The 15913-nt window shown below is 38.1% G+C and overlaps 1 protein-coding gene across 1 annotated transcript in view; it reads left to right on the top strand.

The window, feature by feature from the left end:
• Positions 1–15688, top strand: part of SPOPL (speckle type BTB/POZ protein like) — a 40402-nt gene extending 24714 nt beyond the window's left edge. The window contains exons 4-11 of the mRNA XM_026673525.2: positions 30–181; positions 2207–2334; positions 5605–5782; positions 5862–5917; positions 9768–9890; positions 10520–10662; positions 10749–10802; positions 11685–15688. Of these exons, the coding sequence (XP_026529310.1) occupies positions 30–181; positions 2207–2334; positions 5605–5782; positions 5862–5917; positions 9768–9890; positions 10520–10662; positions 10749–10802; positions 11685–11829 (979 nt within the window). The 3' untranslated portion in view covers positions 11830–15688. The remainder of the gene's footprint in view (positions 1–29; positions 182–2206; positions 2335–5604; positions 5783–5861; positions 5918–9767; positions 9891–10519; positions 10663–10748; positions 10803–11684) is intronic.
• Positions 15689–15913: the final 225 nt, after the last annotated feature.

Raw genomic sequence — 15913 nt, 5'->3', positions numbered from 1 at the left:
ATGTATAACCCAGACTTCTTACATTCCAGGTGCCTGAGGGTAAACCCAAAAGGTTTAGATGATGAAAGCAAAGATTATCTTTCATTGTATTTACTTCTAGTTAGTTGTCCAAAAAGTGAAGTGAGAGCAAAATTTAAGTTTTCTTTGTTAAATGCAAAAAGAGAAGAAACAAAGGCAATGGGTAAGTGTATTTTAAAAAATTACTCTGATGTTGACTTTCAGTGTGAGAAAGAAATATTTGGGCCTTTCCAAAGCCTGTCAAAAAGTCACCCTTTTATTCCCTTGGAAATACTTCATGTTTATGGCAAATCAAACCTTTCAGAAAAGGTTGTATACTCTAGCTTTCCATAGATCCTTCCTTTACCTTCTTCTTCCTTCTTCCTCCTTCTTCCCTTCTTCCCTTCCTTCCTTCCTTCTCCTCTTCCTTCCTTCTTCCTTCCTCTTCTCTTTTTCCCCCCCCCTCTTTCCCTTCTTCCTTCCCTTCTCCTTCCTTCCTTCCTTCCTTCCTTCCTTCCTTCCTTCCTTCCTTCCTTCCTTCCTTCCTTCCTTCCTTCCTTCCTTCCTTCCTTCCTTCCTTCCTTCCTTCCTTCCTTCCTTCCTTCCTTCCTCTACTTTGCAATATCTGCCTCAAATTTTTAAGCTGACGTTTGTCTAGTTGACAGTTACAGGGAATTTGTTTATATAAATTCTGTGTTCCTTTTTTTTAAAGTCACTTTGTAGATATGATTGGGAAAGTATGATGCTGCTGCTGTCTGTAAAGCCTTTCACAGAAAAAGCTGCTAACATCTGTAATTTCCATTTAATTAATATTTGTAGGACCTGTCAGTTTGTGACTACTGAGACGGCTGTACAATTGGCTCCTTGATGTGTCTTACTTGGGGTGTTTTTAACAATCTCTTCTGCATTCAAATCAAAGGGCAGAATGAGGTCTCAGGTAAGCCAGGCAGCCTGCCGTCTGGGTTAAATGAGGCCTCATTCTGTCCTTTGATTTGTGGGCAGAATACTGTTGATTATCCTGTTATGGACCTTTCTTATTTTTCTCTCCTGTTTCTTAAAATATACCAGTATAAATCAGTGGTGTTGACGCATTGTGCCCTGTGATGGACATACTCGGCTGCTTGAAAGACCTATTGGTGGCTCATGAATCTGCACAGTGGATACAGTTACTGGGCTGGGTCCAGTTCATTCTCCCATGTATTAAAATAACCATTTCACAGTCAAGAGCCTTTTCTCACTGAGCTTAGCTTCTCGAGAACTGGCTCCCACCGGAGTGCCATAGGGTGCTGGTGGATGATAAATAACATTACTGCTATTGCAACTATCATAAACAGCAGTACTGTTTTTTATAACGTAGCGTTCCTCCACTTGACACCTTCCAGGGTTTTGGTACCCAGGCCAGGATTGTGAGAGCTGATCTCTAGTTTGACTGGAGAACAGCGGGATAGAAAAGCCTGCACAACCTTTGTAAAATGACTGCGTACATTTTCTAGGTAACGTGTTCAGTACTGACTCATTGATATCCAAATACTACCAAATACTTTTAAGGTTACAGATTGTCCTCGACTTATAACACTTCATTTTGCAATTACAACAACTCTAAAGAAAAAGCAACTTACGACTGTGTTTCACACTTGTGACGATTGCAGCATCAAAATTCGAATGCTTGGCAACTGACTCATATTTATGACGGTAGCAGTGCCCTGGAGGTTATGTGATCACTTTTGGCGACCTTCTGACAAGCAAAGTCAGTGGGGAAGCCAGATTCAATTAACAATTATTTTACTAACTTAACAACTGCAATGATTCACTTAACCACTGTGGCAAGAAAGATAAATAAAATGGGGCAAACTCACTTAACTGTCTCACTTAGCAACAGAAATGTTGAGCTCCATTATGGTTGTAAGCCAAGGACTATATATTTTTAAAAGCCAGCCTGGGTCTTTATAACCAAAAATATTTACCTCTACATTTTATTTCTGTATGGTTGGCAATTGAATCAAATGGCTGGTAATATATATTAAACTCTGTTCAATGCACAGCAAGTGGGGCAGTTTCTCAGCCAAAAATGTATTCATGGATACATAGATTGCTATTAATAATATAATGACTTCAACTCAGTAGGAACCTTGGATTTCATTTCTCATCTGTAATTATTTTTAAATGTCTTTTAATTGAATATACTCCTGTTTTATTTATTTACGACTAGAAAGCCAAAGAGCATATCGATTTGTTCAAGGCAAGGACTGGGGTTTTAAAAAATTCATTCGAAGAGACTTTTTACTTGAGGAAACTAATGGTCTTTTACCAGATGACAAGCTTACGCTATTTTGTGAGGTAGGTAATCAATCTGTGCTTTTTAAAATAGAATATTGGTTTCCATGGCTATGAATGAGCGATGAGGAGAGCTTTAAATGTTAAGTTTATCCCTTCTGTATTAAAGAAACACCCTGATCAAAGGTTTGAACTTAATGGTTTTCTTACGTATATGGTGCAAGATCCATTTTCTATAAATAAGTTGCCCATTAGACACACTGCTATTTACCACAAAATGAAAAGAAACCTGAGGAATAGTCCTGTGATTGATGTCTGTCTGTCTATCAGTCAGTCAATCAATAAATCAATAAATCATGGGAGTATTCCAACTCCCATTCCAGCCTCATGAGACTGCATGTTTCTAATGCTTCACTTTATTCTATATTGCACTGGGAACTATCATAGGATCCAACTGGTTCTGCATTGATATATTTTTAAATGAAGTCCAATTGGATAACTCTGTAAGTTTTTCTTGAATCAGGCCAGTACTGTTTACATTGGTTGGCAGTAGCTGTTCAAAGATTTGTGTATCTTAATGGCTGCAGACCATATAATCTATTATTTGTGCATTTTGCTTATTCCTCAATTGTTGACTAGTTTAAGATAAGCCTGAATTTTAAGAATTCACCAAAACAGAAAAGTTTATGTTCTGTAGAAGTGTGACTTTGTAAACTTATGCCATCAACTTTTTCCCCCTCAATTTTGGAACTTCTCTTTTTAGTGCTTCAGCTCCTTGGAGAGATAAGGATAGCTTAAATCACTGGTGTCAAACTCTTTGCTGTCATGTGACATTTCATGACATTTTTCCCATTTGCGGAGCTGAGGTGGGCATGGCCTATGCGTGACACATTCGGCCCATGGGCCTCCAGTTTGACACCCCTGGTTTAAAGTGACCAGAACTTTGAATGCAAAGTTTTAAAAGAAAAAATAGTTGATTTCCATAATGAATGTGTAATGATCATGGTGATCCTGGACCTTTCCTGATTAGCTTACCTACCAAGAAAACAGAGAGGAACAGTTATGGAATACGTTTTAAGAAGACGGAGTTTCTGATTCACAAGTTTGATATGCTAGAATTAGTAATTGTGCAGTAAAACTGACAAAATTGCTTTTGTCAAAACAGTTGTAGTTTTTCATTACATTGATAATGTCCTCCATGACATTAGATGTTTAAAAATTCTTCTGACATTCTTCAGATTTAAATCTGTTAACAAGATTACAAAATTAAGGTAACTTTTCTCAACAATTCAAATGTTCATGAATGCTTGGAAGAGTGAAAGTTGTTTAGATTAATTTAAAAAATCTAATCAATATAAATGCTCTGATGAAATAGATCCTTGGCTTAAATCAATAAATCACTCTTAATTATATCAGTAACCTAAAATCCAGAAGGACTGCTTATGGCGTTTCCAAATGAAAACTAGTGAAGAAAGTTACGATCCCATTACAGTGAGTGTTAAATATACTTTGGTTGGTTATCACTGCTGTTGGGAACTGATTAGTGGCTTAGGAAGACGATGGATGCTGTAACTGCTAATAAGTTTGCTTTGATCTTTGTATTTACAAGAAATATGTGCAAAAATTTCTTGGCAAGCTTACAACTTAATTATGTGCCATTATATTGTGCATGAAGAATAATTGAAATGTGGCTCTTGAGACCAAATGGTAGAAATGTACTGCATCTTATTTTAGTTAGATAGACAATCTAAATTAGCTGTGTGATGGATTTGTTGTGAATACAATTATTGCATTGATAAGTGGAGGTAACAAGCCTGAATCTGAAAGGATTCTCATGTCATAAAATATTCCTGAATCAAACAGTTCGACTGCAAACCAAACTTGTTAGAGGCAAATGTTTAATATGGACAAAGGCAAGAAGTGTGCACAACAGATAAAATCTGTTGTATTGCAGTGGTTTTGATGCATTGATTCAGGAGCATCCAGTCTTGCACTTTGTTTTCTTAACTCCTTTTGGAGCTTCAGTTATTGTTTGCAAACTGAACATAGTTAGCTTTAAAATACCAAGTAGTCCTTATTTAATGACAACTAGTTCAGCAATTGTTCAAAGTTATTACAGCGCTGAACATGGAGATTTATGGTCTGTACTCATACTTGCGTGTGTTGCAGCATCCCCATGCTCACATGCTTGTAATGTGGGGACTTGGCAACCAACTTACAATTACTCTGATTGCAGCTAGGGTTATGCAATCGTTCTTTGCTACCTTCATTGCGAGCTTCTGACAAGCAAAGTGAGTGGGAAAATCGATAGAAGGTTGCATGTGCAAGTGACATTGCGCTTAACAATCACATAGGATTCATTTAATGACTGCAATCAGAGCTCCTGCAACTGCCATAAGTTGGTGCAGTCATACAACTCATACTTTAGAATCATGTCACTTAGCAGTAATTGATAAGCAAGGATTGTCTATAGCTCCTCATTTTTGCTATTGAGATGATTGTTGGTCTTTTTGAAAATCTGGTATTTAGTGCAACTATGGCAAATAGTGGGGAGGAATATGGCAGGCACCCCGGAAGAAGAGCATTAACCCTTCATTTCCAATAACCTCAGATGAATGCAGATTAGTAAAGGCAGAGAGGCTTTGTGTGTGCACAGAGGTCTGTAGTATGTATTTGATGGAATCTGAATGCACATACGTAAGGTAGTCCTTCGCTTATTACCTTTTAATGACCGTTCAAAGTTACAACAGTTTTAAAAAGCTACTTACACCCGTCTTTGAAGTTATGACTGTTGCTGCACATGTCTTTCCAAGGTCACATGACACAGTCACCATAAGGACAGAAATTCAGTTTATTGTTTTCGCTCCTGAAATAATAATTGGGCTACCATTTGGTAGCCACCTATATTAGGTTAGATTATTTGCGCCTATGTGCGTGTTTGCCCACTGCTCGCACAACACCGTCCCCTCTCCACCTCCATACCAGTCTGCAAAGCTGAAAAGATTGGGGAACTCCGTGATACAAGATAAAACAATTATATTGTATATAGTGGTGTTAGATACAATTAGGAGCAGATTTCAAACAATCTGTTAAAAATATTCATTTCTTGCTTTTACTTAATATGCTGATAGTACAACACATGTTGAGTTGTATTTGTCAGATTGGTTTGTTGGTCTATTTTATTTTTCTAGCTAAATATCATGATTTTGGGGCATCAGAAATACTTATCAGTAGTTTGGAATGAAATGAAACTAGTTGCCTAATGTATGCATTATTGTCCTATGAGAACCTTAACATTACAGTTATTGATATATTATTTACTGTTTTGATTAGGTAAGTGTGGTCCAAGACTCAGTGAATATATCAGGACTATCCAGTACAAACACCTTAAAAGTACCTGAATGTCGACTAGCTGAAGATTTAGGCAACCTCTGGGAAACCACAAGATTCACAGATTGCAGCTTTTATATAGGAGGGCAAGAGTTCAAAGCTCATAAATCTATCCTTGCAGGTATCTTTTACTTCTGTCTTGTTTCATCGTTTTTGTTACAATCTTGACCTACTACTAACACTCAAGTTTCTTCCCACAGCTCGTTCACCTGTTTTTAATGCCATGTTTGAACATGAAATGGAGGAAAGCAAAAAGGTGAGTGGAGCACTGCTTCCATTTCTGTGGAATGATATCCTAAAGCAGGGGTCACCAACCTTTTGGACCTGAGGGACCACCAAACTCATAATTTTAAATCCCGGGGACCACTAATATGAATTTTGATTGACGTCGGCTTGTTGACGTTGGATGGGGAGGGGGGGAGAGAGAGAGGGGGGTCTGATCTAACCTCCTCCCTCCCTCCCCCCCCTCTCTCTCTCACACACACACACTCAGAGACGGGTAGGATTCAAATTTCTTAACCGATTTTGTGGGCGTGGCCTAATTTGTGGGTGTGGCTTCGTCATGTGACAGGCTGGGCATGACTTGTATGTAAATATTATAAATATTTATGTAAATATTGATTTTTTTTTATAAAAAGAGCAACTTTTACCCAAAATCAGGCAAAGCAGGCAGGCAGATTGAGTTGCTCACAGAATCACAGCTTCATTCAGAGATCTGTGAGATCGGCTACCTGAGCCTGTCACCTAAAATTTGCTAGCAAGTAAATTCACAAAATTAACTCACAACACACACACACACACACACACACACACACACACACACATATATATATGTATGTATGTATGTATGTATGTATGTATGTATGTATATGTGGATCTTTGGTTATTCGGGTTTTCTCCCGCGTAAGATTGGAAGTATCTAGGCAACGTTTCGATGAAGTCTCATTCATCATCTTCAGGCTTCTGTCTTCAGCTCTGTGCTTCTCAGAGTGATGTGAGCTTGCAGCTGCTTCTTCCTTTTAACTGCTAGTGGGGGTGTGACTTGATTGGTTGGGGGCTTGGCTGTGTTCTGATTGGGTGGGGGTGTGTTCTCATTGGTTGGGGGTTTGGCTGTGTTCTGATTGGTTGGGGGTTGGCCATGTTCTGATTGGCTGGAGGTGTGTTCTGTTCAGGTGGGGGCTTGGTTGTGCTCAGGTTGGTCTTAGTTACTGGGGGATTTGAGCTGGTGAGCTGTGATCTTGCTGTTTGGCTTCGAGTTCGTGGTCGTGCTGCATCTTCCTGGTGGGGGTCAGTTCGCTTCATGTATGGCTCAGGGGGGGTTGAAGTGGGTAGTGATGCAGCTGCAGTGCGGCTTCTGGTCTGTGGTCGTGTCTCATCTTCTGTGTGGGTGTGAGTCTGCTTTTTACGTGGAAGTGTGGTGGTGGCATCTTTGTGTGGCCCTCGCGGGTGTGGGTCTGGTGTCATTCATCATGTTAGGTACTCGTCTGTTCATGAGGGCGGGTTTCCAAATGGCTGGTAAGCGGGAGGTGTTATCTCTTTTATTCATGCTGTGTGGGCGTTTTTCTATCTCTATGGCTTCTCTGATTATTCTGTTGTTGAAGTGTTCGGTTTTGGCGATAGTTCTGGTATTTTTAAAGTCAATCTCATGTCCTGTGGCTTTGAGGTGTTGGACCAGGGAAGAGGTCGGTTCTTCTTTTTTGATTGAGTTCTTATGTTCTTCAACGCGTGCAAAGCTCACATCACTCTGAGAAGCACAGAGCCGAAGACAGAAGCCTGAAGATGATGAATGAGACTTCATCGAAACGTTGCCTAGATACTTCCAATCTTACGCGGGAGAAAACCCAAATAACCAAAGATCCACATACAAATACCATGAGAACCTCAGAAAACAAATATATAATATATATATATATATATATATATATATATATATATATATATATATATATATATATATATATATATATATATATATATATATATATATATAAATATTGCATTTTTATTAAAAAGAGCAACTTTTACCCAAAATCAGGCAAAGCAGGCAGGCAGATTGAGTTGCTCACAGAATCACAGATTCACATAGAGATCTGTGTTTCTGCCATCGGCTAGCTGAGTCTGCACTGCTTCAGTCCTAAGGAAGGTTGTAAAGATCTAAAGATTAGCTAGAAAGCAAGAAAACCAATGATTTTCTGCTTTCTAGCTAATCTAAATCTCCCGGCACAGCAGAACAGCTGATGGTCGGAAAAAGGAAAAATAGCAACTTAGCAGGCAAGTTTGCCAGGTAAGGAGTTAGTGGGCAGGGAGGGTTCCCGCGGGCCATGTGGGCGGTGCAGCCTTGTGTTCCTGCGCAGGTTAATTGCTTTGGGGGTTGCTCTGGGAGTGACATTTCTCTGCAGACCACCAAAATTTTCTCACAGACCACCAGTGGGCCATAGCCCACCAGTTGGTGACCGCTGTCCTAAAGGACCTTATCTTTGAATCAGCATAAGATGACAGAAACCAAATCAGTCAGTTAAATCAGCAGTCTGTCTGGCACCAGGGACCGGTTTTGAAAGAAAAATAGTCTTCCACAGACCAGGAGGAAGGGGGATGGTTTTGTGTGCAACCTAGATCTCGCATGCACCGATGAAGCTTTGCTCACTTGACCCCCGCTTGCATAGCCCAGTTCCTAACAGGCCACAGACTGGTACCAATCTGCAGCCCAGGTGTTGGGGAGTGCTGGGTTAAATGAAAAACAACAACAACTCAAGAGCCAAATAGTATTTCACAGTTTATTTGAACAGTGCATTTAAAAATATAATACTATGGGAAGTGTTACAAATGTGTGACACATAAAATAAAAGTGTTTTGAGGATGTTGTGGATATTCATTTGCAGGTAGGAATCACATGATTCCGTTGGGTGTGTTAACTGGAACCCTGACACTTGGAGCATCTGTTAATAAAATTGGCCTTTCTGGATTGAATATGCCAATATCTCAAGATATGGAAAGCATGAGTTTGTCTGTCAAAACTATCCTGTCTATGGAGAGTTTCAATCATCCGGGTCATGGTTGTCCCAAAGGTGCTTTTCAAAAGGCAACTGGATTTCTTGGGGTTTTTTCTTAAAAATATTTTGCTTCATATCCAAGGAGCTTCTTCAGTTCTGAAAAAGCTTCTTGGATGAGAAGCAAAACATTTTCAAGGCGAAAAAAAACCAAGACATTCCAGTTGCTGTTGGAAAATCATCTCTGGGATACCCTGGCTCCTGTACTTAGTTAGGAAGAAATAATTGATCCATCAGAATAAAATTGGTTTCATAGTCCTCTGTATTGTTGCCTCTTTTGAACTGCTTTCCCAAAGGACCTCAGTTGGTACTATTGAGGGTTTTTTGTTTTTTTATCATTTCTTTGGCCAGGCATTGTCAAGCCTTCAGCGGCTATTGTCTTATAACATTTTTTAAATTTAAAGCTAGCAGGTTGCTTGAAGCCTGAAACAGATTTGTAAGTATAGTAAATGTAATATTGGAACTACATGTAAGGTAGGAAGAGCAGTATGAGAATTTTGCAAACAAGCCCTAGTTCAGGGGTGTCAAACTCAAGGCCTGCGGGTCGGATTTGGCCCACGATGTGTCCGGCCCGCAATGTGGTTGGATCTGGTCCGTGGGGCCATACTGGTCTACCCAATACAAAGAGGAAAGATCAGTCCAGCATACCTTCAGCCCAGTCTCCCCAGTGTGAAAAGGAAATATTCCAGCAGTTTGGGAGTGGTGTCAAGCTGGCCACATCCGCCTGGCCCCTCAAGGTCAACCACAGCCCTGATGTGGTCCTCAATGAAATTGAGTTATACACCTCTGCTCTAGTTCAACTTTTGACTCATTTATTTTCTACTTCTTTGACTTGTTTATTTGAATCCAAATGGAGCACCATAACAGCTTCTAAATTTCTACTTGATTTCATGGGAAAAATGTCACTACCTGAGATTGAAGGAACCCAACAATAGATTTATTTAATATTATCAGCAGGAATAATGGGGGCATAATGTGTTTTGTAGCTGCGTTATAAAAGGTGGTTTATAATGCTTTAATTAAAAATCATAACAAGATTTTTTCTGATTTGCGTGACAGAATTGTGTAGAAATAAATGATGTAGATCCTGACGTATTTAAAGAGATGATGAGATTCATTTATACAGGCAAGGCTCCAAATCTTGAGAAAATGGCTGACAGCTTGTTGGCAGCAGCAGATAAAGTAAGTACAGAAAAACTATAGAAGTGTTTTACTATTTGTTTTAACAAAATTTAGAAAGAATTCATTTTGAATTTTTCTTACATTCAGGAATGCTATCAATACACTGAGTAAAGAAAGATCAGAAATTATATAAACATGTTTTATACTATTAGTGAAAAGCTGTTATCCATTATTTTGGGCAATGTTTGGAGAACTGAGGTGAATAACCACCCAGACATGTAGTTGTCTATTAGGAAAAAAGAAAGACCTTTTCAGACCTCCTGTTGTCATAATTTCCTCTTTCTAGGATATTACAGTAGCAGACTATAGAAGTGAAATGTATAGATGAGATTAATATTTTTATTGGTGTTTCAAATTTGGAGAATTAACATGCTTTAATTACTAATAATGGATCAATACACTTACAGACTTAGCATTTCTCTTGCCAGATATGTAGCCCTGGGAATTATTGTTCCTAACGTGAATTCATTGAGGGTAGAGCAGTACATGCTCTATCATTCAGATCCTGTAGTTCATTGTAAGGGATCAAGGATTTCATAGTTTCTACTTGGCATTTGTATATTAGAGATGCCTACTTTTCTGACTGAAGCAGGATTGAATATGTGCAAACCATTTTTCCCTCTGGTCAGTATGCACTTGAACGGCTGAAGATCATGTGTGAAGAAGCTCTGTGTAGTAACCTCTCAGTAGAAAATGTGGCAGACATTCTGATTCTCGCAGATTTGCACAGTGCAGAACAGTTGAAAGCACAAGCAATAGATTTCATTAACAGGTATCTCATTTGTTTCCTTGAAAAATATTTCTCCTTTGAAGGGAACACTTCAGAGAGATAATATCTGAGTATTCTCTTATGCACAGGTGCAGTGTTCTTAGGCAGCTTGGCTGTAAAGATGGAAAAAACTGGAACAACAGGTATGTACTTTGATCTCACTTAAGCATTGTCTATAATCTATCTGTGTGTTTGTCTCGATCACAAGAGATAAGAAGTGGAATAAAGAGTGAGGCATATAACTATTGAAGGGTGCCCTCCATATTTCTATTACAAATTTCTCCCTGTTTGTTGTGTTTACATATCTGTTTTATATTTGTGTATTTTGTAAACTTGATCAGGAAGCCATCTAAAGATAAATCGATAATATGGCTTTGGAATTAATGGGAGATCCATTGCAGTTCACACATAAAATGCAGTATTGAATGAAGTGCAGGAGTGGGCACTCTCCTAGTCGCTTCCCCTAAATATTGCCATCTGATGGGAGGTTTGGCAGGCCTCCACCCTTTTAGCCTTCAGTAAGTCTTTGAAGACTTGGCTTTTCCCCTTAAATGTTGGGAGATTAGATGATGGCATGTTAGCACTGATAAGCCCCAGGTTTTTTGTTGCTTTCAATGTTTCATGTGTTTAGTTTTATAGTTTTAATATGGCTTTATATATTGTTTTAACTTTTGATTGAGAGCCACCCAGAACTTTTGGGAACTATATAAATGTTATTAATAAATAAATAAATGGCTTTGTGATTCCTACTCAGAACAAGAGAGGGATTTGCTGAAATGTCAAGCAGCCTTTCAGGTACTGAAAAGTAGCTTTTTGCAAGCCTTGATTCAACACAAGTTGGCTTTGGTAATCACTGACTAAAAATAAAAAATAAAATGCTTTCATTTTGGTTCCTTATCTTCCTGATATCTCCACTTGGAAGTATGTCTTCTTCATCTTAATGTAGCTTGACCTTTGAGTAGACATGCCTGTAGTATTTTGCAAATCTTTTCAACACATGTTTTGTGCCTCTTTTTTCTTTACAGCCAAGCCACAGACATAACGGAAACTGCAGGATGGAAATCAATGATCCACTCTCATCCCCACTTGGTCGCTGAGGCGTTTCGGGCCCTGGCCTCTGCACAGTGTCCGCAGTTCGGCATTCCACGCAAACGGCTAAAACAGTCATGAAATCTTCCATGAACTCTCGGGAACTAATGCCTCCTCGTCCATATCCAGAAGGGGTTTTGCAAACCAACTCCTCAAATATGTGACCCTTCCCTACAGAACAGAACCAGAAAGCTTTTAAAGAATGGATAAATATATGGTTTAATAATCAGCTTTAAATCAGACTGATAATTCTCCAGTTCACTGAAAGGCCTTAATGTCAACTATTCTAGTTCATTTGTGATTTTCCTGTTGTTGTTTTTTAAATGGTGCCTCGTCGTTTTTGACTCGGCTTTGTAGGATTGCACTAGCTCCATAAGGCAGTAATGCTGATCAACGAAGACCGTTTCAAAAGGATCTTCTCTTTTCCTTTTTTTTTTTTAAAAAAAAAATCCCAAAATGAAGATTATTGGTTGGTCTTATGGTAACTGGATTTCAACTAGCCCCCTGTTAAAAGCACTTGAACTGGCAAACAAGCGCTCCAGGCCAAAATATTGTATTTAGGATGCATCTGCCTATCATCAGAGAGTGCTGTCAGGCATGCGGTGGCAATATACTACTCTGAATATAATTTATTTTTCATTGGTTCAGGTGACTGAGGGAAATATGCAATGTCTTGGCTCAGAAATGTATTTTACTAGTATTTATAAATGCTTACTATGTGAGTGTGCCCATCAGTGGAAAAAAATATAGTATTTTTTTTTTTGGCCCATGTTGCTTTATGATCCATTGTTCTTTTACCTTGTACTGAACCAGAGTGAGAGTTGGTACGGAGAGGAAATAAGAGATATGTCTTGTGGAAGAAATGGTAATTTCTCAAATAGAATACACGGGAGGTTAAGGATGCTTAAGAGTGACCAAATGTTGATTTCAGAAATGGGCCAAAATGGAATCTCAGTATGCACTTTTAATGTGTAACTTTTGTATGTTGTGTGGTACATATATATTTTGGTTTTGATAAATATGGTACAGTACTTGTGGCCTAACTTTTGAAATACATTAAGATGCCCACAGCCACATGGGATTTAGTTTTGTTACTGCAAACAAGGTGCGCATGACTTAGAGATGCTGATTTTAACTTAATATCTTCAAGTGTTCATGTTAGAACCCATTCTGTTTCCACACTTTGGGTAGGCTTAACTCTGTTCCCTTATTGTGTGTGCGCACAAGCCTATTGTCACTAGTGAAAATTGCACAGACACACACTTAGCAGGAAGAATAGAAATCTGAAATGTCAGTATGTATAAGCACTGACCTCCTTTTAGCCTTCATTATTGTACTAGCATTGTTGGATGGTATTGAAATTCTGCCTAATGTGAAAAGGATCTTACGATAAACCTTGTAAACTGCAACAAAGAAAGGGTTTTTTAAATTATTACTCTAATTATTGTTACTATTATTCAAAATTTAGCTTTAATGCCAACACTTTTCAGTGTGTGTGTTAGCATTGTTTACAATTGGAGGGATTTCTCTGCAAACATGCACATTAGAAATATTTCATTATCATGGATTTACCTTAATAATGGTGATGTGATATATCTGTTGTGTGGGAAAAATTGCATTGAACCATAAGTAAAGGGAATTTCTTGTGCTTTTTCATAAAAGGTTTTAGGTAGCCCATTTGACTGACATGCTCAATTAATGAAGGTTTCCTTAGTTTTTCAAAAGATATTTCCCCCGTTTTCAGCAGGGAAGTATTAATTCAAAGATCTAAGGCACATTTATGCTCAAAGATTATTATATAAAGAACAAGATTATATATGTAAAGAACAGTTGGAGCAAAAAGAAAAAAAAGGAGTGCTTCCAAACCAATGCTAAAGCTTGAAACAAATCCCCATTCTGGCTCAACTCTTTCTTTCAGAGAAAAGGTCAGTGCAGAATTTGAACATGCATGCATCCTTGAAGCGCAGTTAAAAGGACCATTTTTGTGTTTTCAATGGGCCTGAATATTATTCAGTCAACCAAAGTGGTACAGCAGTGTTCTATCCAGAGATGTGTTATAGTTTGTAATATTTCCAGGAAGTTTCTGTTTATCTAAATTAAGATCATGTATAGGTAGGTGTTCTTACCAGTGAAATTAAAAGAATGTAATGTCCCACAGTGATAAAAGAAGATTTTGCTGCACGGTGAACAACATATTCATATAAGCAATTTTGCATTTTGAATGTTGCAGCTATAATATAAAAGTGACTTGAATATTTAATAGAGTAATTGTCCATTTCAGCTTCTTCTGATAGTACTTGATACAGCAGTCAAGAAAAACATCTTAAATTATTTTCGTTAAACATTTAAAACATCTTAATAGCACACTTTGTACCAAAAATATCAAGCACTGTGTGATAAGAATGAAGTACTTGTTTAAGACATCAAAATTTACAAGATGTTGCCATAGAGGACCTTAATAGCCAATCTTATGAATTGAACTAATATATTGTTTTACTTGTTGGCTACAGCAAAATACTCAGTAAAGTAAAATTAATGTTGTTTTCTATGGATGTGCTAATCCATCTTTATTTTCTCAAGGAACCACATTCAGTGTTTGCATTCTTCCAAAAGAGCTGGCAAGAACAATCCGTATTTTCCACGTTTCTGTACCTACTGACTGAAATCTGGAAAGTTTGTGAGGATGGGGAGCCCATCCTTACTCCCAGATTTTCAGTTCAAATATCAAACTGCTGTGTTTGGCTTGCCTGTTCTCCTCTCCATTGGCCTTCAGTATCAGACCTCTTTCCCTGACCCCAAAGAGAGCAGCCTGCATGTGTTGTGTTATGGTGTATGGGTTTTGTAAGATTTGTTTCCTGAAACATGGGGCTTGGATTTCTGCTAAAAGTGATAGAGTTACCATTTAAATTACTTATGTTGATGATGTTTTTCAATGAAGGAAGCCTCAGTAACTCATCCAGATTTTGGCAGTCCATTTACTGCATGCTGACATAGTGCCCGGTGGTTTTTTGAAATGCAAGCTGATGAAGAAAAAAATGGAAAGTTGTGTGAGAATTTAGAGAGAAAGACTGGTATAGAGGTGATGAACATTGTATCTGGGCAGCTCATCACAGTTGTTCATCTCCAAAAACTGGAGTTGCCAAATATTTTTTTAAAGATATACTTGTCTCTTGCAGCCAATTGCAGGTTGAAAACAGCTCCGGATATCCTAGAAAGAGAATTATTAAGATGAGGCATAGCTAAGGTATGCATGCCTGCTTTTGTTTTGTAATTCCTTGATTTAAGTATGGCAATGTGATGAGTAATGGCTATTTGAGAGTAATTGGCAAGGCACTGATCGCTGTATTACAAAGGGGTTCCTTCAAGTTCAAAGCTAGATACTTTCGTCAACTTCCTACGGAAGATATTAGGATAACCACTGGGGCATGCTTTGTTTTAAGGCTATAAAAGATTTCTTAAACCAATTGATGTGTAGCCCAAATTTAATTTTTATTGACTGGATTGATCTGAATCCTTCCTATGGACTCTAATTAGTTTCAGCGCATAGTACAATTGCATTGATTTTCTTGCTGTTTTGCTTGCAGCAAATGGACTATCTCTGAAATGGATGCACATTATTTTTATCAGTGTTTGTTGTGGTTTGCGTTTATCATACTCTAGTAGTCTAGTTTATGCTGGATTTTGATATGTCCCAATGAAGGTATATTTTTGAATCCTGTTTTGGAATTGAAAGATTGGAAGAATTCAAGCCTGTGCTTAATTGGACATTATCCATATTACCTATCATGTTAAGACACTTGCATCAAACCATCTAGCCTTTTATATCTGCCTGATGTTAACAGTGAAATACTTCAGTGAGATACTTTTTGTACCTTGTTGCTGAAAATATTTTTGCATTTCAGGACATCAAGTTACAATAAAGTTGTTACTTATAAAGAAATACGTGCACATTGATGTCTTTGGGATATTGACTTTGCTACCGTTCAGACTCCCCTAAGAGAGATAAAATGGGCACAACCTTACAGAGGTTGTAATCATGTTGTTGTTTCGGAAGATGCAATATTTTACTTTCCTGCTTGTGCTGTGTTTTCTTTTTTTAAATTTATTTCGGGGGCGGGGGGAACCCAGCCTATTAATGATAATTTCTTCATGGTTGACTTCCAAT

Source organism: Notechis scutatus, chromosome 1, assembly GCF_049901735.1.
Source record: "Notechis scutatus isolate UNSWTSFEM ecotype Mainland chromosome 1, rNotScu1.2, whole genome shotgun sequence".
Taxonomy (NCBI): Eukaryota; Metazoa; Chordata; class Lepidosauria; order Squamata; family Elapidae; genus Notechis; species Notechis scutatus.
The sequence above is the reverse complement of the archived record's forward strand: the minus strand, read 5'-3'. Positions and strand labels throughout refer to the sequence as shown.